Source organism: Urocitellus parryii, chromosome 4 (assembly GCF_045843805.1).
Source record: "Urocitellus parryii isolate mUroPar1 chromosome 4, mUroPar1.hap1, whole genome shotgun sequence".
Taxonomy (NCBI): domain Eukaryota; kingdom Metazoa; phylum Chordata; class Mammalia; order Rodentia; family Sciuridae; genus Urocitellus; species Urocitellus parryii.
In genome coordinates this window covers 104,037,072-104,063,337 of record NC_135534.1, presented here as the reverse complement: position 1 = coordinate 104,063,337, position 26,266 = coordinate 104,037,072, and the positions used below count along the sequence as shown (strand labels likewise).

Genomic DNA, 26,266 nt, shown 5'->3' with positions numbered 1-26,266 from the left:
ATTTTTCTATGGTATAGAAGATTTTCTTAGAAAATTAGAAGAAAACAGACTCTTGAAGAGACTGCTTGGACCATAAGCAATCCTCAGGAGTTTATTATTTTTAAGATCTATTTTCTGAGGCTAGTCAAATTTCTCAGGGAGAAAGTTCTTCCCATCTCCTTCCTATAAGGTAAAATCAACCTGGCCAGCATATTGGATGAGGGGAATAAAATGTGTGGAGAGAGGAGTCTCAAAAATAATATGTATTTTTTTTTTTTTAGCACAAAAACCCTGGCCTCCAGCAATATCTAGTTTTCGATGGGCCAGAGACCCACTCTTAAACCCTTTCCCAAGAATAAACCTCTGGTTTCCTGCAGCTTTGGGGGAGGGACAATGACCTCGCTGAGAATTCAAAGAAGACAGCTGCTTCCCCATCAGACTGTTAAACATTTGCTACAGTTTTAGCCCCATTGTTACCCATGCTTCCAGAAGAATCTGCTGCTGCTATCTCTGAACTTTTGGGGAGCTTGGATGTGCAGATCAGAGGACTTCTTGGCTTTCTCCTTTGCTGCTTCAATAGTCATTGGTAATGATGCGCCTGGTTACTAGGGTGTGGCCATCTGGAAGCTTCCCAGCTTCCAAAATGCTGTTGCTTTTGTCTCCTTTTCTATTCTTCTTGTGAGTTTATGTATTTTTTTAAAGTGCACTTTAATGCCAATTTTATTGGGATTTCAGGAAAGAGCAGAGGCTAATGGATGTGATCAATTCGTCATTCTTTACTAGAAGTCAATCTGATGCTCTTTCATCTCTTCTCCCTATATACTTGTTTGAAAATTATCTATTCTTTCTATTCTTTTAATGGGTTGTCTTTAAAATTTTAGTATTCTTGCCTGACCCAAGAAGTTCAAAGATAATCAATATTTCTATCTTCTCCTGGATAATGCAAAGACTATAGAATGCTTTAACTTTGATGTCTCCCATTTTTCATGGTCTAATATTTTCATTCTTCATTGCTTTTAAAGTAGTTCATATATATATATATATATATATATATATATATATATAATTTATTTATTTATTTTTCCTTAACGATGTGTTGAGTACTGATCTAGGCACTGAGTGAATCAGATGGATTAAACTACATAAAGATATATTTTGTTAGGTAAAACTACATGAAATTGCCAGTTGGGCCACATTTTACTTATAAAACTCATCTCTAAGACACACACACACACACACATACACACACACATACCTCATAACACATACATAGCTCCAAGCAACCCAAACATGTTATGCACTAAAATTACACTTCAAATAAGAAAGCCTGAGTGTGTCTTACATTTATTCATTGCATTAACCAAGGTTCAATCAGAAAAAAACAGAAGCCACTCCATGTACTTCAAGTATGAAAAACTTTAATGCAGAAAATCAAAGTTTTATAAAACTATTGGAAGGGCTGGGGAAGTGACCACCTCAGCTTGCAGTACTGAAGAAGTGATTCCCAAAAGTTCACCTGTGAGTGGCTATAAATGGGAAGCTCCTCTAATTATCTCAGTCTTTAATAACAATCAGTATGATCCCTCTGGAGGTCATCTAGAAGATGTTTAAATGCCAAGTCTGTCCACACTTCTATCAGAAACTGCCGGTGAAAAATAATAGCCTCTCCTCTTTTTCATTTCACATGGGTTGACTCTAACGTGGGCCCATGGAGAGAAGGGGATTCATGGGAAATGTAGTTCCCAGAGCCTCTTCTGCATCATAGGAAAGAACTTAGAAGGAGTGGTGTTATGGTTTTGATATGAGGTGTGCCCCCAAAACTCATGTGTGAGACAATGCAAGAATTTTCAGAGGTGAAAAAATTAGATTGTGAGATATTTAACTTAATCCATGGATACAGAATAACCGGGTGGTAACTGTAGGCAGGTAGGTTATAGCTGGAGAAGGTGGGTCACTGGGGCATGCCTTTGGGATTTATATTTTGTCGGGGGCAAGCAAAGCTCTCTCTGCTTTCTGATTGTCATGTCCAGAGCTGCATTCCTCTGCCACACCCTTCTACCATGATGTTCTGCCTCATCTCAAGTCCTGAGCTATGGATTTGGCTAATAGTAGATTGAACCTCTGAAATCATGAGCCAAAATAAATTTTTCTTCCTCTACTTTTTCTTGTCATATCTTTCAGTCACAACCACACAAAGTTGACTAAAACAGGTAGTTATGATGCTGATTTGCAAACGGACAATCCAGGGTAGCTATATTTTAAAGCCTAATCCCCTAATGTTTGGGTTCTCATAAAAAAACATTATGGTACCACATATTTTTGGCATGATAAAATAAACATAACATAAAGATTACAATTTTAACCTTTAATTATTATTTTCCTTAAGAGACAGGGTCTTGTTATGTTGTCCAGGTTGACCTCAAACTTCTGGACTCAAGTGACCCTTCTGCCTCAGTCTCCTGAGTAGTTTCACTGCAGGGGTGCATCCCTGCACCTGAATCTAACCATATTTTTTATGTATAGTTTAGCAGAAGTCAGTATATTCACTTTGTTGTGCAACATCACTACTCTGTCCTTCTCTAGAAATTTTTCATCTTTCCAAAATGTGACTCTGTACCCCTTAAGTAGTAACACCCCTTTCCCTAGACCCTGGAAAAACACAATTATACTTTCTGCCTCTACAAATGTGACCAGTCTATGTACCTAACATAGGGAAGTCACAATATTTGTCTTTTTGTGACTGGCTTATTTCACTTACATAATGACTTCAAGGTTCATCCAAGTTGTAGCATGTGTTAGAATTTCCTCGATTTTTAAGGCTGAGCAATATTCCATTGTACGTATACACCACATTTTGTTCCAATTCTCCACTTCTTTGTTTCTGCATTCATTTGTTGAGGAAAACAACTTTAGGTTGTTTTCACCTTTTGTCTATTGTGAAAAATATTCCACTGATCATTAGCGTGCAAATCTTTTTTGTATACTAGAAGTGGAATTGCTGAATCTTAAGATAGTTCTATTTTTAGTTTTTTGAGGAAACATCATGCCAGGTACTACAGTGGCTGTACCATTTTACTTTTCCATCAACAATCAACAAGGGTTCCAATTCGCCACTTCTTTATCAACACTTTCTATTTTCTGTATTTTTTTTAGCTTTTAAAAATAATAGCCACCCTAATGAAATGTGTTTGTCAACTTTCTGTTGTTGTGACAAAATACTTGAAAGAATCAACTTAAAGGAAGGAAAATTTTATTTTATTTATTTTGGCACATGGTTTCAGAGGTCTGCTCTTTCTAAGGCCCATAGTGAGACAGAATATCATGGTAGGGAAAGTGTGGTGGAGCAAAACTGATCACTCTCACCCACAACTGGGTTTAAAAGAGCTGGCTGCAACATTAAGAAAGTGTCGAAAAATCACACAACACAGAGAGTGGTTTTTCAAATCATGGGCAGAGCTGTGGCTGTGGCTCAGTGGTAGAGCACTCACCTAGCATGCATGAGGCACTGGGTTTGATCCCCAGAACTACATAAAAATAAATAATCAAATCAAGGGCAGAATGGCTCTTTGACCTTAAGGGTCAGTTTCCACTCTGGAAAGAGAGAGCATGCACCTGGAATCCCTTTATTTATAAGGAAATTAACAAAGGACTTTTGATAGAATGTTCTTCACCAAATAAGGCAGGGGTGGGCTGACCTAGCCCCAATGAGTAACGCCCAGGTCCAGAGCTCTGAGAAAGCAGACTTCTTTTCCCAGTGAAGGTTGAGGCCTAGATAGCGTGCAACCCCAGACCAACACCCCCTTGGCTCAAGGCTGAGAGAGGCTCCCTAATACTGCTCATGGGTGGCCCCCCACAGATACTTTATGGAAGCCAGGAAATATATAGAGAGAGTCATAGGGGATAAGCCCAGGGACAAGATATTTTTCAAGGATATGAACTTACTGTCTCTGAGTCCCACCTCCTTTTTCAACTGCCCACCCCGTCAAAAATCCATTAAATTACAAACGCATATGATCGAATCATTTTCCCAAGGCCCCACCTCTGAATATTACTGCCTTGAGGACCCAGCTTTTTGTGAGATATTACAAATCTGAACTATGACAGATATGAAGTAACCAGGAATGCTTCTTATAAGTCTAGAGATAGAGAAGCTGGGTGTGGTGGCACATGCCTGTCACTGCAGCTTCTTGGGAGGTTGAGGTAGGTGTGTTGCAAGTTGGAGTCCGGGCTTGGCAACCAGAGAGACCAAGACTCAAAATACAATTAAAAGTAGGCTAGTGATATAGCTCAGTGGTGGAGCGCTTGTCTAGCACGGGCAGGGCCCTGGGTTCCATACCAGGACTGTAAAAAAATAAAGAGTAGAGACAGAAAAGATCTGAAAACATGACTTCAACACAGCTCCATCTACCATGGTGGGAGTCATTGATTCCTCGCTCTTGACACCTTTCTTTCCTGGTGTGGCTGAGGCTACACGTCAGAGATGCTTCCTTGTATCTCTATTCTCATCTTCTTTCTCAGTTATAGAGTCTCTAATTTTCAGAACATCTTTATTGAAATATAATTCTCATACCATAAAATTCATGATAATGCAATGGTATTTTCTTTTGCTTGTTCACAGATTTGTACAACTATCACTATGACCTAAGTTAAGAACATTTTTATCATCACAAAAAATCTTTTTACCATCACCACACTCCCATTCCCTACTAAACATCTGCTCTCAGCCCTAGGTAACCGTGAATATACTTTCTGTCTTTTCGGATTTGTCTTTTCTGGACACTTCATATAAATGGAATAACACAGCATGTGGTCCTTTGTAACTAACTGACTTCTTTTGCTGAGCATGATTTCAAGGTCCATTCATGCTGTAGCAGGTTTCAGTATTTCATTCCCTTTTATTGCCAAATAATATTCCAATATATGGATATACTGCATTTTGTTTCCATTTTTTGGACTATTATGAATCATGTTGCCATGAACATTCATGTGTGAGTTTTTGTAGATGTATGTTTTTGTTGCTCTTAGATTAGACCTAAAAGTGGACTTGCTGGGTGATAGGATAACTTCATGATTGACCATTAAAAAGTCACCAAACTATTTTCCCAGACAGCTGCAACTTTTATGGTCCCACGAGCAATGTATGAGGGCAGAATCCTTGAGTTTTAATTGGGCACTGGGCTCAGAGCCATTCACAGTAAAGATGATATTTCCCAGCATCCCTTACAGCTAGTGTGACTGCTTCTGACCAGTGGGATGGGAGAACTTAAAATTTTGCCCTTAAAAAAAAAGAAAAGTACAATCCCTGCCCCCTTCCTAGTGGCTACATATGGACACAGTGGTAAGTTGCCTTTGGTCATATGGATGAAGACAACACACAGGGATGGTAGAGCCTCGAGACAGAGGGCATTGAGAGTCCTTATAGCTTTGTAGAGCAATGCTGCACTGCCATACTGGCATGGATTTTTTTTAACAGAAAAAAAAATAAACTTCTGATTTCTAATCCACTGTTAATTTGGGTATTGCTCAGAGCTGAATTTATAATTAATGAATACCTTTGCTTATGTCTCTCTTATTTCTCTTTTATTATTATACTTCTACTTCTCTTATTGCTCTCTTTTAGGCTCTGTGTTAATGGGGATAAGTTAATCTATAAAATAATAGCAAATAAATCTCCACATCTCAGTGGCATAACAAAATAGAAGTTTATTTTTCATTCCGAAAAGTCTGACACAGGTTGGTGGGAAGTGTTCTTCCAAGCACTAGCTCAGAATCTAGACGCTCTCTCTTGCAATGGTGCCATCTCGTAGTTCTTTGCTTCCACTCTTTGGAAAGGAAAAAGTATAGGTGTTACAGGAGAAAACCTTAAGCACACCCTCCAGCTTCACTTGTCTTATCTGACTTAAAAAGCATAATTTGGAGTTCATACATTATTAGTCTCCCACAAGTTTTGCTATGTTATGATGATAATGGCTGTCTAGGTTACTCTCCAGGGACCTGAGGGCCACTTTTGCTGAAAACACTGACTCTTCACTTGGGCCTGCAATTGTCTGATGGGTGATTGGAAGGCTCATCTTCTCCTGTCCTATGCTGCCAAACACCAGGGTGCCAGTTCTGGTTGCACCTCTCTCCGTGTGATGATGGGAAAGTCCCTTAACCCACCCAAACTTCAGTTCCTTAATCAATAAGATGAACAACTTTCTATGTATTGGGCACTATGCCAAACAGAGTAGGGGATATAGAGATGAATTAGACAAATTCCCTGCCCTCAAAGAACTCTCAGTCATCTCAACAAATCATTGCACTACAAAATAATAAGTGCTGTAGCACAGGAATATGTAAAATGCGATTAGTATGGAATCAGTTGTCTCCAGAGCAGGGAAGGGTCAAGACAGAAGAGATATTGGAACTGTGCAGCAGGGACTCCTATTGCCCCCGTATCCATCCTTCTCTTCTTCCTGGATAATAAAACTTTCTTTCAGCTGAGAATAGAGTCACCCAGAGGATACATTTCTCAGTCTCCTTTTCAGCTAAGTGTAGCCATGTGACTAAGTTCCAACCAATGAGATGCCAGTAGAAGTGGTAAGAACAATATCTGAGATGTGACTTTAATGGGAAGGAGCACGTCCTTCTTCTTTTCTTATTTCCTGCTGACTGGGCGGTGGATTTTATGGCTGGAGCTGGAACTTGGACATGGAACCTCTTGTTGAGGATGACAGTGCAACAAAATGGAAGCAGTCCTTGGCTTAATTTACATTATGGAGAAATAAAATTCCATTTTTGTTTGAGCTATTCTGTTTTTCCTTTTATCCTTGTTGGTCATTTGCACCTGAGCCTAATCCTAAATACAAAGTCAATCTGAAGAAAGTGAATTATTCCCTGGGAGATAGGCTATTTCAAGCGGAGAGAACAGCAAGCACAGAGGCTCACCTCTTTTGGGAAAGAGGTGGTATACTCAGCAAAGGCCAAGACTCTGTGTGACAGGAGATCAGACTGGAGGTGGGTCAAAATGAGCACGGGAGAGGATGGATTGAATACACAGGACTGTTGCAGAAAGATCCACTGGGTGTTATGAATGAGACCAAGGTGAGAGACAACTGGGGCTATGACAATGGTGGGAATGGATAAGAGAGGATCAATTCAGGATACATTTACAGCTGGGTGTGGTGGTGGTGTGCCTACAGTATCAGCTACTTGGGAGGCTGAGTTGGGAGGATGATGAGTGTGAAGTCAGGCCAATTAGTGAGACCCTGTCTCAAAAAAAAAAAAAAAGGGACAAAAGAAGGAATTTAGGAATGGGTGTGTATAAATATATGGAGGGAGTTTGTCATAGAGAAAGATCTGGATTTCTGGGATTCCCCTCCTCAAAGGCCCAAGGATGGAGTTCAGTTCAGCCTTCCTCATGGGGAAAGTCCTTCTCTTGTTCTAATCCCTTAGGCCCGGAGTCCCTGGCCCAGATATCACTGACTGCTAGATTAAGGATTATTTCAAAAATTGAGAGATGGGAGGGTCTTTAATCCCATAAATGCTGGCTCTTTCTAGCTGCCTGAGTAGCCTGTTGGGGAGCTGTTGAGATGCTCAGGCTCTGCCAGCAGCTGGACCCTGTCCCTGGCTGGCTGGCTGGCTGGCTGGGGCACAGAGTCTCTGTGTAGTTGAGTAAGAGTAGGGCTCTTGGCAGACAAATAGCCAATCTGTTGGTGGGCCAGCCAGCGGGTCAGTGGGCGGCTGCAGGTCATAGGTTTTGGGGGAAACTGGGTGAGTTCAGCCCCACTCTTAGCATTCTAGGAAGCACCTCTACTGGGGCATCCCAATTCCAGGGAAACCATTAACTCTCTGGGTGCCAGGGAAAAGACCTGAGGTAAGCTGGGAGGTAGCTGAGGTCATCCTTCTTTGAACCTCCACGTGGTGTTTACTTAAAGCGATTGTTGCCACAGGTCCAGGCCCCTAGACTATAAAGCAGAATGTCGGCTCCCTGTGCCCAGAACTGAGCAGGTGAGCAGCTGGAGCAGAGGGATGAGGATCAGAGTCCTGAGGGAGGGGATAGCAGGAGGCCTCAGGAGAGAGTAGGAAGTAGGAACTAGGACATCTTCCTCAGCCCTTTGGCAGAGTGGCTTCTTCCCCCTTGGGTATGCCTCAGTCTTCCCAGCCATGAAGACAGGAAGTGAGGGAGACAGCGAGTGAGGGAGCTGGGAGCTGCTTCTGAGGCTGGGATCTGGGGATGATGGTGTGGGGGGGAACTGTGCAGGGGTGTTGAGCTCCATACTCCCTACTATGTGACTGAAGTGAGAAATGTCTGAGTTATACACCCTTTCCCCCCAGCCTCCCTGATCCATCTAGGTTGGTCCTTTCCAACCACAGCTCTGCTCCCCACAGCTCAGGGAAGAGTTAACAGGATTTGGCACAGGGAGCCCCTTAGAACAAGTCCTTTCCTTTTCTTCTTTACCCTGACCAGGCTTCCATTCACCTCCTTGTCAAGAGTCCATATCTCAGCATGGCTGCAGTCCTCACCTGGGCTCTGGTCCTCCTCTCAGGTGGGTCTCCAACCAGACTTCAAAGTAGGGGTGTGGGTAAAGGCTGGACTGAGGGACCTCCCCATGAGGGAGGAGAACCTGGCCCCTAATCATCTCATCCCTTTTTGCAGTGTTTTCAGCTACTCAGGCACGGAAAGGCATCTGGGACTACTTCAGCCAGAGAAGCAGGGACAAAGGCACGATGGAGCAGATCCAACAGCAGAAGCTGGCACGGGAGCCCACGTGAGTGACCAGGGAAAGGGGTATGGGCTATGGAATGATGCACTGCCCCTGATTCCAGGGCTTGCTTTGCCTGCAAATTCCAGTGGTCCTGGGTTCCAGCATCCTTGGACCCCAGCTCAAATCCTGGCCTTGCCATCAGTATAGCCAGGCTAACTGTGGGAGGCAAGGGACCTGAGATCAATGGAGAGGAACCTTTCAGCAGTCCCAGAACATCAGGAGGATATGAGAGTCTTGGCATTTGTAACACTTCCTTGCAAAGGAAGTACAACATGTTTGTGCTTTGTGTGTGAGGAGTTGCAGTGGTTTGGGGTTTAAGAGACTAGAACCCCTGGGCCACAGCCCTTCCTCCTTGGTTTCTGCAGAGCATCATCAGTATGCCATGTCTGGTGAAAAGGGGATGACTGGGGCTAGTAGACTGATGGCATGGATGTCTGTGTCCTTTCCCAGGAGCTTGAAAGACAGCCTTGAGCAAGACTTCAGCAATATGAACAAATTACTGGAAAAGCTGGCCCCGCTGAGTGGGCAGGGGAAAGAGCCTTCTCTGCTGACACAGGACCCAGCAGGCATGAGGCAGCAGCTACAGGAGGAGCTGAAGGAGGTTAGGGCGCGCCTGGAGCCCTACATGGCGGAGGTACATGAGCTTGTGGGCTGGAACTTGGAGGGGTTGAGGCAGCAGCTGAAGCCCTACACCATGGAGCTGATGAAGCAGGTGGCCTTGCACGCGCAGGAACTGCAGGAGAAGTTGCGCGTGGTGGGAGAAGACACCAAAGCCCAGCTGCTGGGGGGTGTCGACGAAGTGCTGAGCCGGCTGCAGGAGATGCAGAGTAGTGTGCTGCACCACACTGGCCGAGTCAAAGAGCTCTTCCACCCATACGCCGAGCGCCTGGTAACGGGCATTGGGCGCCATGTGCAGGAGCTGCACCGCAGTGTGGCTCCGCACACGGCCGTGGTCAGCCCTGCGCGTCTTAGCCGTTGTGTGCAGGTTCTCTCTCATAAACTCACGCTCAAGGCCAGGGCCCTGCACGCGCGCATCCAGCAGAACTTGGACCATCTGCGCGAAGAGCTCAGTGCATCTGTCCGCGCCAGCGCTGATGGAGCTGAGCAGGGGGCCAGCCCGGATCCCCAGATGCTCTCAGAAGAGGTACGCCAGAAACTCCAGGCTTTCCGCCAGGACACATTCCTACAGATCGCTGCATTCACCCAGGCCATCGACCAGGAGACAGAGGAAGTTCAGCAGCAGTTGGCGCCACCCCCACCAGGTCACAGCGCCTTCGCCCCTGAGTTCCCACAAGGTGACAGTGGCAAGACCCTGAGCAAGCTGCAGAACCGACTTGATGACCTGTGGGAAGACATCACTTACAGTCTTCATGACCAGGGCCATAGCCGTTTGGGAGAACCCTGAGGGTCTACTTGCCCAGGTTCACCAGCTCTTTGTCCAAGGAGACCTGGATCCCAGCCTCTAGCATGGCCTGTTGGGCAGAGGGCAGAGGGTCCTGCACAGGTGAGGCCATTGAAGAGAGTACTGTCCCTGGCATACAGCCTCAACTCCCCCATCTGGATACATTATACTCACCAGGCTTTGCAAACCCAGCTTTCCGTGCTCATTTGGGAATCATCATGAGTTGCAACACTTGGGTGAAGGGAGACGGGAGGGAGAGAGGCCCTGTGTGTGTGGGAGATTGTCTGCAAGCCTTATGAGATGGTGCCACTATATCCCAGAGTTTGGCTCCTGTCACTTCTGATTGCCTGATGGTCACAGTTACAGCTGGTCCAGAGAGAGGAGCGCTTGTCTTCTAGAGAGCAAGGAGGAAAATATGATGGGGGAGAGCATGTGGCGGTGTGTGTATATCCTTGCTGGCTGTGATGCTGGTTGGTATGAATGGTGGGGGACAGCGATGGGATGGGCAGAGCCCATATTTCCTTAGCTCTGAACCTAAATAAGGGGCTGAACCCTTCAAGCTGTGGGGTCTTCTTAAACCCTTTCCGGAGCGTATTATATGTCCTCCTCATCTCCAGCCCCTCTCCTAACTGCCAGGCCAAAATCTAGACTTCTGGCTCAAAAGAAATAGATGCTTACGATGAAAGTTGGCCTGGTGTGACTCTCTTTTGGACCATGTCTGAGAGCAGCGACCTCATCACTGTTCCCAAGTTCCCAAAGCACATACATCACCCACTCCAATCCCTTGCTGCTTTTTCTCATGGAATCCCTCCAAATCATGGTCTGTCAAAAAAGGCCTGGTTCTGGCTGGGTTCTGCCTCAGCTCTCTTGGCTAGACAACGGATGTGTGTCACATTGGGGTGAGGGCTGGGTTAAAGGCCCTTCCTCTGCACCTGTATTGTTCAACAGTCTGCTTACTACAGGGTGGTATGCATGGAATACAGGCTGTCACTGCAGAAGCTGTGGCCTGGTGGACCTGAGACTCTGGAGGTGGCCTGTCCCTTTTGTTCCTACTGCTCCAGAATCTGAAAGGTCTTTTTGGGATTGACCTTCTTGAGAGAGAGAGTTAGTTTTTTTTTTTCTTTTCTTTTTTTTTTTTTCAGTTTTCGGTGGACACAACATCTTTATTTTATTTTATGTGGTGCTGAGGATCGAACCCAGTGCCCCGGGCATGCTAGGCGAGCGCGTTACCCCTTGAGCCACCTCCTCAGCCCCACACTCACTCACTCAGAGGCATCCTATATCAACTGGGATTTATGAACTTGGGGGTGAGAGAAAAGGGTAAACACACTCTCTCTCTTTTGGACTGCTGTCCAACACACCTTTTTCTCATGGCTCAGCCTGGCCTATGCAGGGTTCTCAGCAGAATCTAAATGAATCTGGATTCTTCATGCCAGCAGACTAGTCATCCCTGACACCAGGATTTAGCCACTTTCAGCTACAGAACTAGGGTGTGGTCCCAGCATAGGGAGAAGGAGAAATGCTTGGGGGGGTGGGGGGGGGAAGGAAAAAAAAGTGTTTTTGTGGGAAACACATAGACGTGAGTTGAATGAGGTGGGGATGAGAGACGGGGAGTAAAAATAATGGTTATGATTTTGAGACTAGAATTTGCGGAGGTGCTAAAAAGGGCAGAAATTAGGGCTAGAGAAGAGCACAAACGGAACGAGGGATTGGGAGACTGAGACAAGGGAAGAAACTGAGCAATCCGAGAGCGGGACATAGAGCCTAACAGAGGTCCTGGAGTCCAAGCAGCGTCTGGTCCAACAATAGATAGACACAAGTCCAGTTATGACCGCACCTCCTCCAGGATTCCCAGGGACAGGCCTGTCCCCTTCCCAACATGGCTCTCCTAGTCAGACTTATGGACCACTAGTTGGGCTTCTTGTGCCATGAATGCATTGCGAAAAAACTGTCCTACATCTGAGAGCAACTCCTGAGGAAAGTGACGGCTGAAGTGTATCCTGCTCACTATAGAAGTTCAGGAAGTCCCAGTAATTCCGGAAACCGGAAAACCTTGTCAGACACTGCTACCCCAGGGTCCAGAGTCTGCCGCCCCTTTAAGAAAGGGCGCGTGGGGGTGGGATGGGGGGCGGGGACGGCAGCTAGCGGAAGTGAGGCATCTAAAGCAGCGGAAGAGGTGGGGCCTCGAGAGCAACAGAAGCCGGAAGCCGAGGCGTGAACTGCGCGTGAGGTGATGTCGGCCAGCGGGGCTATAGAGCCGGGGCCCCCGGGGGCTGCCGCCGCCCTCTCGCCCGCCCCGGCCCGGCCGCCCTCCGCGGGGCACTTGTTCCGGCCCATTAGTGCGGAGGACGAGGAGCAGCAGCCCACCGAGATCGAGTCGCTGTGCATGAACTGTTACCTCAACGTGAGGCTGGGGTCGTGGTTTCGGGAGGCGGGAGTGTCGGGCTTAGGAGATGCGGGGAAGGGGGTCGGCCACTAGCCTGGTGGGTCCAGTCCGGAACTCAGAGGCGCACCCTGGAGAAGTGCCGGGAACGCGAATTCATTCATATTTCCTTCCCTGCTTTTTTCTTCCCCAGGGCATGACGCGACTTTTGCTCACGAAGATCCCCTTCTTCAGAGAAATAATCGTGAGCTCCTTTTCCTGCGAACACTGTGGCTGGAGCAACACGGAGATACAGTCGGCGGGCAGGATCCAAGACCAAGGAGTGCGCTATGCTTTGAGTGTCAGGGGCCTGGAGGTGAGAGGAGCCTAAAGCAGGTCCTCACTATCCCAAACAGAGCATGGGGACTGGAGTCAGATCTCTGTCCCAGGTCATTGCACCCAGAATAAATCCCCAATAGCTAAGCCTTAGTTCCCTCCTTTGTAAAAAGGGGTGTTACTGTCATCTTACATGAGATAAGATTTGTTAAAGTGGGAGTTTGTCAGATTATGAAATGAGCAGGAGTTACTATGGGTAGTATTCTCACCATTTAGGCAGTCTGGCTCATACCATTGTATGTATACTGTTCTGAAGGAGTTGACTGGTCCCTCCCAGGTGGAGAGAGGGAGAAACAACTAGGTTGAGGTCTGATGGAGGGGGATAGTCTGGTTATTTCTTTAGGTGAAGCTGTCCTGATGACTTGTTTGGACCAAGTTTCTTTTATGCCCAGGACATGAACAGAGAAGTGGTGAAGACCGACTCTGCCACCACCAGGATACCTGAGCTGGATTTTGAAATTCCAGCTTTCAGCCAGAAGGGAGGTAAGTTTAAGATTAGGACTGTTAAAGATTTGGACATATATATTGGATATATTGGAATCACATATATTGGAATCCTACACATTTTCTTTCAGAACACCTGATATTAGGCCTAGTGGCTTGTGTATGAGTTTGACCATGAAATCATTGTGATTTTTCATTGGTTTAACATGAACAGAAGGCTTAGGTAAAACAGTTTAGGGTAGTAAAAGGTAATGGTAAGACCATATTGTTCTTATTTTAGAATTTTAGCATCACTGTTATCAGAAATGAATGGAACCTAGTAGCTGGCCTCCTTTTACAGATGTGGAAATCAAGGTCCCGAGAGTTCAGGTGAATTGCTTAGAGTCATATAGGCACTTGGTAACAGAGCTAAGTCTTGTCTTTTGTTGTTATTTATAAGCTCTGACTACCATTGAAGGATTGATCGACCGTGCTATCTCTGGCTTGGAGCAGGACCAACCCACAAGAAGGGTGAGCTGATTGTGGGGGAACTTTTTGGCCAAGCATACAGTTGGGGGTGTAACTGCCAGGATGTTGTATATATTGTACTTTTTGTGCTTTTCATGTTTGTCTCCTAGTGTATATTTAGGTCTCATCTCAGACAATGTAATGTTATCTCAGAAGTACCCTTTCTGATCCCCTTGAATTATCTATGCTTCTGGGCATTCTAATATATCTTATATTTATTATTACAGAAATAATGTAAAATACTAAGTCATCTGTCTCCCTGACTGGCTAGAGAGCTCTATCAGAGGACTGTGATTTAATTGTTGTTTTATCCCTAACCTGGTATGAGTACCTGCACTAAGTGGTGGAATGAGTGAGAAAATAAAACTCCTGGCAGCACCCATAAACTTCAGTCTTATGAAGTATACCACCAGGGCTGAGGCTGCTTTTACTTTATTCATAACAGGCAAAAGAAGAAGCCGTAGCTGAAAGAATTGATGAATTCATCATCAAACTGAAGGAGCTAAAGAAAGTGGCCTCCCCTTTCACTCTGGTAAGTATTGAGGGACTGTAGTTGCTTTTCATTTAAGGGAGGAGAGAAAATTAAAACTGGGATTTTTCCATTGTGATCTTATGGTAGGTGGAGGGTTGTATGATTTCATGTTGGAATTATTCTCTCTTCACTCATCTATTAGATCATTGATGATCCCTCAGGGAACAGCTTTGTAGAAAATCCACATGCTCCCCAGAAAGATGATGCCCTGGTGATCACACACTACAACCGGACCTTACAGCAGGATGAGATGCTGGGGCTCCAGGTAAGTGAACTGAAGAAGCCAGAAAAATGCTCTGGAATTATCTTGGTTCCAGGATTGCTTGGAGTCAGTGGAAACTTATTTTGTTGCTGTTACTGCCCTCTGTTAGCTTGCTTGTGCCTTTCATGTAGTTCATGTCAAGACTTAGGGTAAACTTCACAGAAAGGATACAAGCACCTGTGATCCTGTCTTGAGGCCTTTTCTTCCCTTGATTGAAGATTTACTTTCTGGCTTTTCTTTCTGATTCATGAGTAGGCATCTGATATAATTGAGTGAGGGCATTTTTCTCCTACTGAGGCAAGGTGCAGGGAAATATTCATTGGCTGAGAGGTCTACTTGTCAGCTTGTGATTTGCATCTCTGCTGTTTTAGGCAGAAGCACCAGAAGAGAAGCCAGAAGAGGAAGATCTCAGAAATGAAGTGAGTCATGTTGGTTCCTATGAGAAAGGAGCAGCATTGTGGGCTGAGACTGATGCTGTTAATTTTTTCTTTTCATTGCCATGAACATGGGTGACCACCAGCCTGCCAACTGAATGTCTGTAGACTGAGCATCCTGCCTGGGAGGCTCACTCTGAGTTGTTGAATTTTGTTTCAGGTGCTCCAGTTCAACACAAACTGCCCAGAATGCAATGCCCCTGCTCAGACCAACATGAAGCTAGTACGTATCTTTTGTCAAGCAAGTTGGGTTGTTCTTCATCTGACTAAGGCATGAAGGTTACATTCAGGCTGAGAACAGTCTTTCAAGAAAAGTCCATGCTTTATTCCAAGATATGAGGAGGATGTTGTCTTTGTTTAGGTTGTGTACCTTACCGTTGGGTTCAAAGAGAAAATTAGGCCATGGCCTTGAGGCTCCTTTATCTGGCCTGAGCCATGTCTTCAACCAGCCCTCTTCTGGAGACTATTAGAGTTATGTTGCCCCGTGTGAGAAGTTACAGTCCTATGTCCAATGTCTATGTGCAGTTTGGCGTTGTTTTTCCCCAGAGGGTGGTCTTGCTCTCTTGGAAGCAAATTTCCTTAACTCCATCTTCCAGAAATCCCCCACTTTAAGGAAGTTATCATCATGGCCACCAACTGTGAGAACTGTGGACATCGGACTAATGAGGTGAGTGGCCTCTATAGATTGGGAAGAAGACTGGCTTAAGGGTAACCCCTTTATAACTTTGATTCTTCCTAAATCTGCTTCAGGACTGGGGAGATGGAAGAAATGGGGGATGCTTAGTGAAGGGTAAGAAGCTCTTGAAGGAACTGAGAGTTAGCCTAGAGGAGAAAAATTAGAGATAACATAACTCATTTAAGACACGAAATGTTGATTATATGGAAGAGAGAAAGATTTTGATCTGTTTCTCAGAGGGGTGAAGGTTCAAGGAGTCAGGTTTTGATTCCATAATGAAGAATTGTCTGAATATTGGTTGGGCTGCCTTGGTGGGTTATAAATCCCCTTTCCCCAAGTATATTCAAGCATAAGCTGATTAAATTCTTAAACAGAACATTATAAAGGAGATCTACACATTGGATGCAGTGGGTGAAAGGACTAGAATTAATGCTTAAAAGTCCCTTTCAACTCCCAAGTGTCAGATTTCTTTAAAAAGTAAATTCAGAGCTTCTTGGCAATTTGGGCTAAGTTTTGGTATACTCCTGAGCCTGGGCACTCTGCTCCTGACACCTCTTGGTGTTTGTGATTTGGACAGCTGTTGCCCCTGTTGGTTTAGAAGGTTCTGTCATTGGTAGCCATTAGCCAGCCAGTTTGGAGGTCTGTATGTAAGTCTGAGGGAGACCTGGCACTGGATGAGGCTCTCTCTGCTCTTGCTCTTGATTAATGTCTTTATAGGTGAAATCTGGAGGAGCCGTAGAACCCTTGGGCACCAAAATCACACTCTGCATCACAGATCCCTCAGACATGACCAGAGACCTTCTCAAGGTAACAACCTGCTCAGGAAAATGTCTTTATGTAGGAGACATTATCTTTTAAAACCATGTTCGGGGACATTAGGGGTCCCCTTACTTCCCTGGGTTTGAGGATCCCTAAGCAGGGTAATCTCATGGTTGGAATTGCAGATTCATTAGGTGACTGTAGACAGGGTACCTGACAACATAGAGCTATGACTCAGCTTCTTTTTATTAAACTGATTTCATTTTGGTGGTTAAGATGATTTGGTGGTTAAACTCATTTCATTTTGGAGGTCAAGCTTTAGCTGAATCGGAGAAAACTGGGACAGCTGAAATTGCCCCCAAATTATCACTTGTGTTAATCTGGGAGGCCTCTGATTGGCTTTCTGTACTCCCAATTTAAAGTTTCTTTCTTTTTTTTTTTTTTTACCTTTTATGATGTTGGGGATTGAACCCAGGACCTTGCTAATGCTAGACAAGTGCTCTGCCATTGAGCTGTCTCCCTAACCCCTGATACAGATCTTCATTTGACCTCTTATTTTACAGTCTGAGACATGTAGTGTGGAAATCCCAGAGCTGGAATTTGAAATGGGAATGGGTGTCCTGGGGGGCAAGTTCACCACCCTTGAGGGGCTCCTGAAAGACATCCGGGAACTGGTGAGTACCCTGAGTATAGTACATAGCAGCAATGTGGATATGGGAAAAGGACCTGGAAGACCTCAAACATCTTAGTTTTTGGTTTAAGACTTGAAAACATGTCAGTTGGTGCTGACAACTGGGAATTTCTTTGCTTTAAAGCTGGTCTAAGATCTTAATTATTGTTTTGGATTTTAAAGAGAAGTTTTGGGGAAGTTTTCAAGGGAAATTCCCAGGCCTGACTCTGGGATGGTATATTTATTTTGAGGTCTTGGGTAAGTCATTTATTTCATTGTAAGATAGGGTATGAGGGTCCTTTCAGGACTATACATTTTATCTTTTTGATGGATCATTTTACTTAATTGATTCTGTTGTCAGGCATTTTGTCTTTGGAAATTATATTTTTTCTTTGCATTTCTTTTCCAAATTAGGATTAAATTTTGTAAGAGCAATTTTCTAGATTTCATTTCATGTGACCAGTTTTTGCCTTTTTGGCAGACTGATCCCATAAACTCCTAGAATGGCTGCATAGGTCAGCAAAGTGCTGTGGGATAAATGGAGACCACACTTTTTTTGACTGGGCACCAGCTACAACTCCCTGCTTGGGTTTATGGCAGGCCTACTAACCATTAAGCCAGGATTTTAACAGTTTGGATGTCATTTATTGCAGGTAATCAAGAACCCTTTCACATTCGGTGACAGTTCCAGTCGTGGCCAGTCGGAGAAACTGCAGGAGTTCAGCCAGAAGTTGGACCAGGTGAGTACCAACTGGCCAGTTGTTACTCAGGGTCCTGAGGTTCCTCTGAACAAGAGACCACATTTGTATCTCTTGCCACATTTAAACAATTATGTTGGGGATTCTTTTGGTTTCCTCTGGTTTTCTCCTTTATTTTGTTGGAGCATCTTCTTCAGTAGCTTCCTGAGAGAATGCATGGGAAATACAATTTATAGGACCTATCATGTCTGAAATTTTCTCTGTTCTACCTTCACACAGGATTGATTGATTGTTTGCTGGGAATACAATTCTAGGATAGTAATGATTTTTCATCAGAATTTTGAAGATACTGCACTACTGTCTTCCAGTTTCTGGTTTGGCTATTGAGAATTTCATATATGATCTATTCTTATAATCTTTTTGTCCTCTGTGATATGCGATATCAGGATGTGCCTTGTTTGAGATAAGTTTCAGCTACTGTGCTAATAAGCACTTGGTGGGGTTTTTCAAATTGGAAAACTCACGTAGTTCAGTTTTAGAAAACTTTCTTGAATTATTCTCTTGGAAGATAGCCTTCTATTTGTTCTTTTAGATGTTAGACCTACTTGTCTGATCTTGGATAATTTGCTTATTATATTTCTTTTTTCTGGTACTGAGGAATGAACCCAGGGGCATTCTACCACTAAGCTACATCCCCTGTCTCTTTATTTATTTATTTTTTATTTTGAGACAGAATCTTGCTAAGTTGCTCAGGCTGGCCTGGTATCTGAAATTGTCCTTCTTCAACCCCCTGAGTTGCTGGGATTACACGTATATGCCACTGTGCCCAGCTGTAATTTATTTATTTTACTCTGTTTTTGTTTTATTAGTATTTTGTTCTAGTCTAGAAGATTCCTTCAACTTTATTTTCCATCCCTTTGGGTTGAGTTAATGTCTTTACTTTTGAAGAGCTTTTTTTGGGGGGGTAGAGGGGGTGTCTGATTGTCCTACCCTTGCCTTTTTTTTTTTTTTTAAGTTGTAGTTAGACACAATACCTTTATTTTATTATTTTTTATGTGGTACTGAGGATTGAACCCAGTGCCTTGCACATGCTAGGCAAGTGCTCTACTGCTGAGCCATAACCCCAGCCCATTCCCTTGCCTTTTTAAAATAGCATTTTGTATTAAGGATGTAATTGTTTTTTTCTTGAGAACATTGATGTATTGGGGGTGGAGCGTATTTTTTTCTCCTCACATAGTTTGTTTCCTTTATTTGCTTATTTTCCTTCTCTTTTCCCCACTTAAGTTTCTGTCAGCCACTTTGCTCAGATGTCTGGTAAGCATTGACTGCTTACAAGTAGAGGACAGTGGGAGTGAGTGTTATTGGCATGAGGCTCATTGAAAGGGGCTTTAGCTTAGCCATTTTATCCAGGTAGCCCCAGTATAGTTAGGGCTTTCCTCTGACTGGGCCTAGTCAGAGACCCATCAGTGGCTGTTTTCCTTTCTGTCCGGAGCATGAAGTTGTGTCTGGCAGTGCTATGAGAGCTGAGTGTGGGAAGAGGCCTGGGATATGTGTATGCCTATTTCCAATAAGTGTATATTCACTTAACCTCCTTGTTCTTGATTCTTTTCTACTTAATTGGTTCAGTGTCTTCCAGTCCATACATTCCTATGGTAGTATCCCCAGAGAAACAAGAATAATTATTGGCTGTTGTGAGTAGGAGATGATATTGGGAGTATTGAATTGTTTCTTAAGTAGTTTTCAAGCAGTTCTTATTTTAATTCCTTTCTGCTCTACTTCCAGAGGTATCTAATTTCAAAACTTTGGGGATTCTGAAATGTAGATTGAGTTGGCCCTTGTCTGGCAGTTATAGCTCTTTCCTGTCAGGAGCTGTGTAAAGTTTACTTGCTGTATTTTCTTTTTCCTGTAGATCATTGAGGGTAACATGAAGGTCCACTTTATTATGAATGATCCAGCAGGAAACAGTTATTTGCAGGTACAGTAGACCTTCCTGGATTTTTTTTGGGGGGGAGTAGGGGTATTGGAGATTAACTCGGGGGCCCTCAACCACTGAGCCACATCCCCTGCTCTATTTTGTATTTTATTTAGAGACAGAGTCTAACTGAGTTGCTTAGTGCCTCGCTTTTCCTGAGGCTGGCTTTGAACTCGTGATCCTCCTGCCTCATCCTCCCAAGCCTCTGGGATTACAGGTGTGTGCCACCGTACCCGGTGGGGCACTTGGCCTTCCTGGATTTTTGCTGGAGATATATTTTCTGATCTTTGAATATTTATCATATCCCCAGAAACTAAAAAGACTGGAATCTAAATGGACTGATCTTCTTTAAGGAACTTATGCAGAAGACAGAAGATAAAGGAGAAAGGGGGGAAAGTGGGAAGAGCTTTAAATTTATGTGAAGAAAGGAAAACAGGTTCTCCTAGGCTCCTTTCATCCTTGGTTTTGCTGTTGTCTCCAACTCTGGAATTTTCATTCTGCAAGTCTGATTGTAGAGTGAGGAGAAATGTTGTCCTATCCAGAGACCAAAATGGGAAAACGGAGAGGTTTTAAGCCAGTTGGGGAATTAATCTGGTGATTGCTGGAGATTTTAACTTTGTGTGTGTGTGTGTTGTTGGGGATTGAACCCAGGGCCTCAACCCTACTTTAACATTTATTGAGCCCCTAACAGGCTCAGACAAAATTGTTACAAGTTCTTTCCATGATTAAGACCATTGCCACACTTTTCATAAGAAAGTACCGATGTAAAATGTTTTAGGTGGACTGTTCCCTGCTTCTGCGGAGGAAGGCTGTCCCACTCCTAACTCTTGTGAGCTCTGTTGCTGCCCCCTAGTAGAGCCTAGGCTTTAGGGATTGGAGGGCATTAAGTACTTAGGGAAGTGGGAGTTGGTAGCTCCCTGAGGGAGGAGGAATGGCGGGATTGCACAGGCACTGATTGTCTGTTCTTGGCCTTGCAGAATGTCTATGCACCTGAAGAAGATCCAGAGATGAAGGTGGAACGTTATAAGCGCACCTTTGACCAAAATGAGGAACTGGGGCTCAATGACATGAAGACGGAGGGCTATGAAGCATCCTGGCCCCACAGCGATAGTAGTGGGTGACTCACTAGCCAGCTCTATCTAGCACAGCTCATCCTGCAGCTTATTTATCACTGTTGGAAAAAATGCTGTGCAGTGCCCTTCCACAGGTGCAGAGGACACCTGCCACACGTCAGCTATCTAGGCACACTTTCTAAACAGCTGGTGATGCACCTGCAAGCTATTGTGTTACTTGACCTTATTTTGGAGGTTCTGAATTAGCCTGAGAAGAAACCCAGGAACTAAGCATGGGACATGCCATCATCACTTTTCCCCTATCAGTTCTTTACCCTCCCTCCACACAGTGCTCTACCCTCTGGAGTGTGAAAGCTGAAGTTGGTGAACTTAAAGACAGTTACAGCTGGATTTGGGAGTTGGTTTGGGGCATGTAAAGTACTGGCTTTCAACAGGAAAGAAGTCATCTTGGAGAGGGGGGTATAGTCAGCACAGGTGAAGAAGTTTTCATTAAAATGATGGCTTTCCAACAATACTGGCCTGTGCTTCCACTCTGTTCTAGTTGGTTATCATGCTATTAGAATTCAGCCTCCTAAAGAAAATCTTCTCCAGTGCAGCCACAGTATTTTGGGGGTTGGAACTGGCATTTCTTTCATCCCTTCAATGTTTGCCTGTTTTTTGCCAGGCACATCACAGAACAATGGACAAAGTAAATGTGCTTTTATTGGAGCTTACAAGTCTAGGGGGGAGAATTCATAATAAATGGATAAGCAGGATAGCATGTCAGATGGTTATTGGTGTTATGGAGGAGTGTGTAGCAGGGAAGGGGTGTGTAGTGCTAGAGAAGGTGGCACTGGTGTGTCAGATACAATGGTCAGGGAAGATTTCAGTAAATGACAATTTGACATTTAGGCAGAGCTTAGACAGGTAAGGGAAGCTCATGTAATACAGTAGGAGGGTGGATGGGATTTCCAGGCAGAGGGAATTGCAAATGCAAAAATTTCTGAAGCTATAGAATAGGGGGCTGCCTACAGTTGCTAGGAAATTGAAGACTTGATGCTTGGGACCCCAGCCAGCACTCTTTGTGCTGTAGTGTGCTGCCTCTCAGGAACAAAAGGTGCAGGGTGCAGAGTATTTGTTCAAACAAAGGCCAGTTAATTGAGATACTGTCACAAACCTTGCTTTGTGCTATGAACTTCACTGAAGACTCCTTGGTTGTAGATGACTTAGTAATCATAAGTCTACTCACATCTCTATTAAAAACTATTCCCAAAGGTCACACTTGATTTTCTACCTAGAAAATGTGCTTATTGTCTACTCTGCTATTTCCGTTGCTTTTCAGTGGATCAGCTCTTTACAACCCTTTTCTTGGCTCTTATGAGACACCCCTTGTTTTTCCTTTACTCTCGTCATTCTTCATTTGGAATTTCTGCCTCCTTCTCTACCATAAATGTATTAGTTTCCTAAACTTCTGCTTTCAGACATCTATTAATTCTTTGGCATGTTACTAATCACTTTGGTCCAACTCCAGAACATACATCTGATTTTTATAAGGAAAGGCATGAGTAAGGTGTTTTTTAAAAGCATTTGGAAACTAAGGTTAGCAAATGACTGACAAACTTTAAAGCTATAACACTCTGATTAGGCTTCCTATGACTCCAAGATACTTGTGTTTTCAACTGACTTTCTGCCAGAATAGACTTCCCCCTGGAGTAAGTGTGCTTTGTGCAGTTGAGCCCCATTATGAAGGAAAATAATGGCATTAAGATCTTGAGTTAATAACTCAATATTTTATAAGTTTGGTTGGGATGAAGCAATTTTCTGAATTTCATCCAGTCACTTCCCTGTTTATTCCAGTTACTGGGAAATGATAACCTGAGTTTCTGAAACTGCAGACAGGACCAGGGGCCAGACTATAGTGTTTCCTGATCTTGACAGGGCCAAGGTCTTAATACCATTCCCACCCAACTCCATTCTCATTTCATAAAGCCTGTTGGGATAGGAGCTTATATCTAGTTAACTGTCATGCTCCACAGTCTTTAGCATATGATTAATAAATCTGTTACAAAGTAATCCTCCATAGATTATGAATTGTACTGATGGCCCCTTCTTAGGGCACTGGAGGTAACATGTAGGTATTAAGGTAAGGGAAGGAGCCTGCTTTAAGACCAAAGGAGTCAAAATGCCTGCCTAAGAAAATTAGATTCAATTATAACTATTAGAATAAAATTTAAGCAGAAAGCTTTGTGATTATATTGAAAGAACAAACTGGTCCATTTGTGAGAATATGCTTCCTGCTTCATATTTCAAACTTTTTAAAGTACCCTAGAGTTGCGAATTACAGTAAATATTGAATGTACATCTGTGTTGGGATGATCCTGAGTGGTAGCAATGAGGTGAGTTTTGGGAGTAAGTATGAGGTGCAATTGACTTGCCTAACTGAAAGCTTCAGAGGTGGGAAGACTTCTATTATAACATTGTCAGTATACAACACTCTGTAGCCTGTCAGTTGCTTATTGCACATTGTAGGGAAGGTTGTCAGCTTAAATGTTAGGCCAGTGGTGTTTTAAAAATAATTTTAAAATTTAATTAAAATTCTTTTTGGTTATACATGATAGTAGAACGTATTTTGACATATTATTCATACATGGTGTATATTCCCATTCTTGTGGTTATATATGATGTGGAGTTAACACTGGGCATGTATTCCTATATGAACATAGGAAAGTTACGTTCAATTCATTCTACTGTCTCCTATTCCCATCCTCCCATCCCTTCCCTTCATCCCCCTTTGTCTACTCCAATGAATTTTTGTTCTCTTCCCCAACCCATTGTGTGTTAGCATACGCACATCAGAACATTCATAGGCAAGTAGTATTTAAGAGTACTTGACTTTATTCTTATTTTTAAAATGTTATATACTTCTCTTAACAGCAAAGTAGTTTACAACTGTGAAAAGAGCCCGTGCTTATTCTGTGTGTTGCAGTTGAGTTTGGTAACTTTGATGCTTCTGTTTACTGGTCTATTAAGTGGGGATACTAGTGATATCTGCTTCCTAGGGGTTTTATGAGGAGTAAGTGAGGTAATTGTGAAGTGCTTTATAAATATGTCCTCTCATAGAATTCTCACAAAAATTCTAAAGTCTACTTTAAGTTCTTTCTGGGAAAAAGTGGCTACAAGTAAACAAATTATGCCCATTTTATAGATAGGGAAACAACCTTAGCAAGGTTAGGTAATTTCCAGAAGGAAGTATAGCTTTTTGAGGCAGGCTTCAAACTCATGCCAGTCAGACTCAGAAACCTGCATTCTGAATATTTTTAGCACAAGTCTATAATTACTGTATTTATTATTATAACTGCAGGGAGACAGCAGAGCTCAGGCCATGCCACTGGGCACATACTAATCCGATCCTGCTTCACTGCCCTGTGTTGTAGGGTTGGGTAGTATCAGGCTAAGGCTGTCAGTGGGTGAAATGGTTGGAACTGAAGAAGACAGTAACAAGAAAGAGATGGACTGATGAGGCTATAGGGAGTATACTGCTGATTTTCATTGGAGCAGAAAAATGAGACATTTCAAATGCCTGCTGACATTTCAGTTCAGTTTAAGATAAACCAAATTGGACATGAAGTCAAGTCAGCTTTCTGGAGACCTTTGGGGCCCTCTAGCTAGGTGTCCAGTGTCTCTGTCTCTGTCCAGTGTCTCCTTCTCGCAAGCCCTCACTCTATCCTGCTTTCCTTTCTGGGCTATGTTAGCCACCCAGTATAGCCCAGTAGTTAAATGTTCCTGCTTTGGGCTGAGGGTGTGGCTCAGTGGTAGAGTGCTTTGCCAATTGCAGTGAGGTTCTGGGTTCAATTCTCAGCATCACAAACATCACCCCAAAGACATGCTTCAAGGCAGTGATCTCCAAGCCTGTTTGTATTAGATAAGTGAAGAATGTTTTTGAACATGAATCCCAAGAGGGGTGTCTTTATTTTTAAAGTATGATAATGGGACTGGGATTGTGGCTCAGCAGTAGAGTACTTGCCTAGCATGTGTGAGGCCCTGAGTTTGATCCTCAACATCACATAAAAACAAATAAATAAAATAAAGATATTGTGTCCAACTACAACTAAAAAGTAAATATTTAAAGAAAAATAAAGTATGACAGTGCCTACTTGACAATAGCCGAAAATAATGCAAAGTTTTAAACATGACACAAAAAAGAGCTTCAATATTTTACTTCAGAAAAAAAAGTGGATTACCTCTTGCACATTTGGCTATCCTCTGCTCCCAAGAATCATGTTTTAGCAAGTGTGAAGTTGAGCAATTTCCTGCACTTCTCCAAGCTTCAGTTTTGTCATCTGTAACAGGATAACAAAATTGCCTGAGGATTAATTGTGAGGGTTAAATGAGCTAATTAAGATAAAGCTCTTAACTCCTTACAGAAGAAAAGTTTGCCTTTCCACTAAAACTTGAATATTAGAATTCCGTTTCCAGCTTTATTTGCTATGCTGAAATAGTCCTGTGTCCACCCTGGGCATGCAAGGTAAGTACTCTACCAACTGAGCTATATCCCCAGCCCATGTCCATTAGAAAAAAAAATGTTTTTTCTTAGTTGTAGATGGACACAATACCTTTATTTTATTATTTTATTTATTTATGTGATGCTAAGGATCGAACCCAGTGCCCCACCCGTGCAAGGCAAGCAAGGTACCACTGAGCCACAACTCTGTTCCCTCCATGTCCATTTTATTGGCAACATTTTACATAGTTTCCTTCAAGAGGTAACTATAGCTACCAATAATATCAAACGTGGGGGAAGTTACACATGTTCTAGAAACCTACACGTTTTTATAGTCATTATATTGAATTCTGTGTTTCTGACTTTGTCTTTCAAATGGTACCTGGAAGCCTACTGGAGCAGATTCCAGTCCACCTAAAGATGTTTATAACTAGTAAAAATAGCTCATAGTGGAAGAGTAATATTATTTTAGTCCTCACAACCATTCTGAGTTCTCCCCATTTTGTTAAAAAACTTGCCCGAGGTCCAATTAGGAAGTTATGGGCTCGTATTCAAATCTGGATCTGCTGCAACTCCAGAACCTACATTCTTCACTGAAGCCTCTGGGGACAGGTCTTGTTTAGATCGATTTGTGGCCTCACGCTAGGACAGCGCTGTGCGTCGGATGGATGAACAGATGGAAGGGCAAAGAAGAAACAAGGTTGTGTCGTGGAGCGGATCCTGGAGGCGTGCACATTTCTCTTCATACTGAAGTACATCTCACTCGTCAGACTGGTAATTCCAAGCCTACTCCACCACTTCCGTTTCTGGCTCCACCTACTGGGCCACCGCCGTCGGTTTCGCGTTCCGGAGTTTTGTCCCCAGCGCCGAGCC

General features: G+C 43.6%; 2 protein-coding genes and 1 long non-coding RNA gene across 3 annotated transcripts; 2 read left to right on the top strand and 1 right to left on the bottom strand.

The window, feature by feature from the left end:
* Window positions 1–8,431: 8,431 nt before the first annotated feature.
* Apoa5 (apolipoprotein A5) lies at window positions 8,432–10,315 on the top strand. Its single transcript, XM_026396359.2, has 3 exons — window positions 8,432–8,507; window positions 8,618–8,729; window positions 9,177–10,315. Exons 1-3 carry the CDS (start codon window positions 8,468–8,470, stop codon window positions 10,129–10,131), a joined length of 1,107 nt encoding a protein of 368 aa, XP_026252144.2. The 5' UTR covers window positions 8,432–8,467; the 3' UTR covers window positions 10,132–10,315.
* Window positions 10,316–12,317: 2,002 nt separating this feature from the next.
* Zpr1 (ZPR1 zinc finger) lies at window positions 12,318–21,427 on the top strand. The gene is given in 15 exon segments (XM_026396367.2): window positions 12,318–12,532; window positions 12,705–12,866; window positions 13,279–13,369; window positions 13,770–13,840; window positions 14,283–14,369; window positions 14,512–14,634; window positions 15,003–15,050; window positions 15,226–15,292; window positions 15,662–15,732; window positions 16,459–16,548; window positions 17,064–17,174; window positions 17,824–17,910; window positions 19,778–19,843; window positions 20,818–20,929; window positions 20,932–21,427. Coding segments are annotated over 15 exon segments (1,377 nt in total). The 5' UTR covers window positions 12,318–12,361; the 3' UTR covers window positions 20,952–21,427.
* Window positions 17,922–26,172, bottom strand: LOC113188177 (uncharacterized). Its single transcript, XR_003301509.1, has 3 exons — window positions 25,979–26,172; window positions 25,134–25,232; window positions 17,922–18,072 (listed from the first exon to the last, which is right to left on the bottom strand). It is a non-coding gene; the product is annotated as an uncharacterized LOC113188177 (long non-coding RNA).
* Window positions 26,173–26,266: the final 94 nt, after the last annotated feature.

Bases quoted from the DNA above. Each gene is read 5' to 3' on its own strand.
- Apoa5 (XM_026396359.2), top strand. From the start codon at position 8,468: ATGGCTGCAGTCCTCACCTGGGCTCTGGTCCTCCTCTCAG. The intron at 8,508-8,617 runs GTGGGTCTCCAA...CCCTTTTTGCAG, and splicing joins GGCTCTGGTCCTCCTCTCAG to TGTTTTCAGCTACTCAGGCA. The intron at 8,730-9,176 runs GTGAGTGACCAG...GTCCTTTCCCAG, and splicing joins AAGCTGGCACGGGAGCCCAC to GAGCTTGAAAGACAGCCTTG.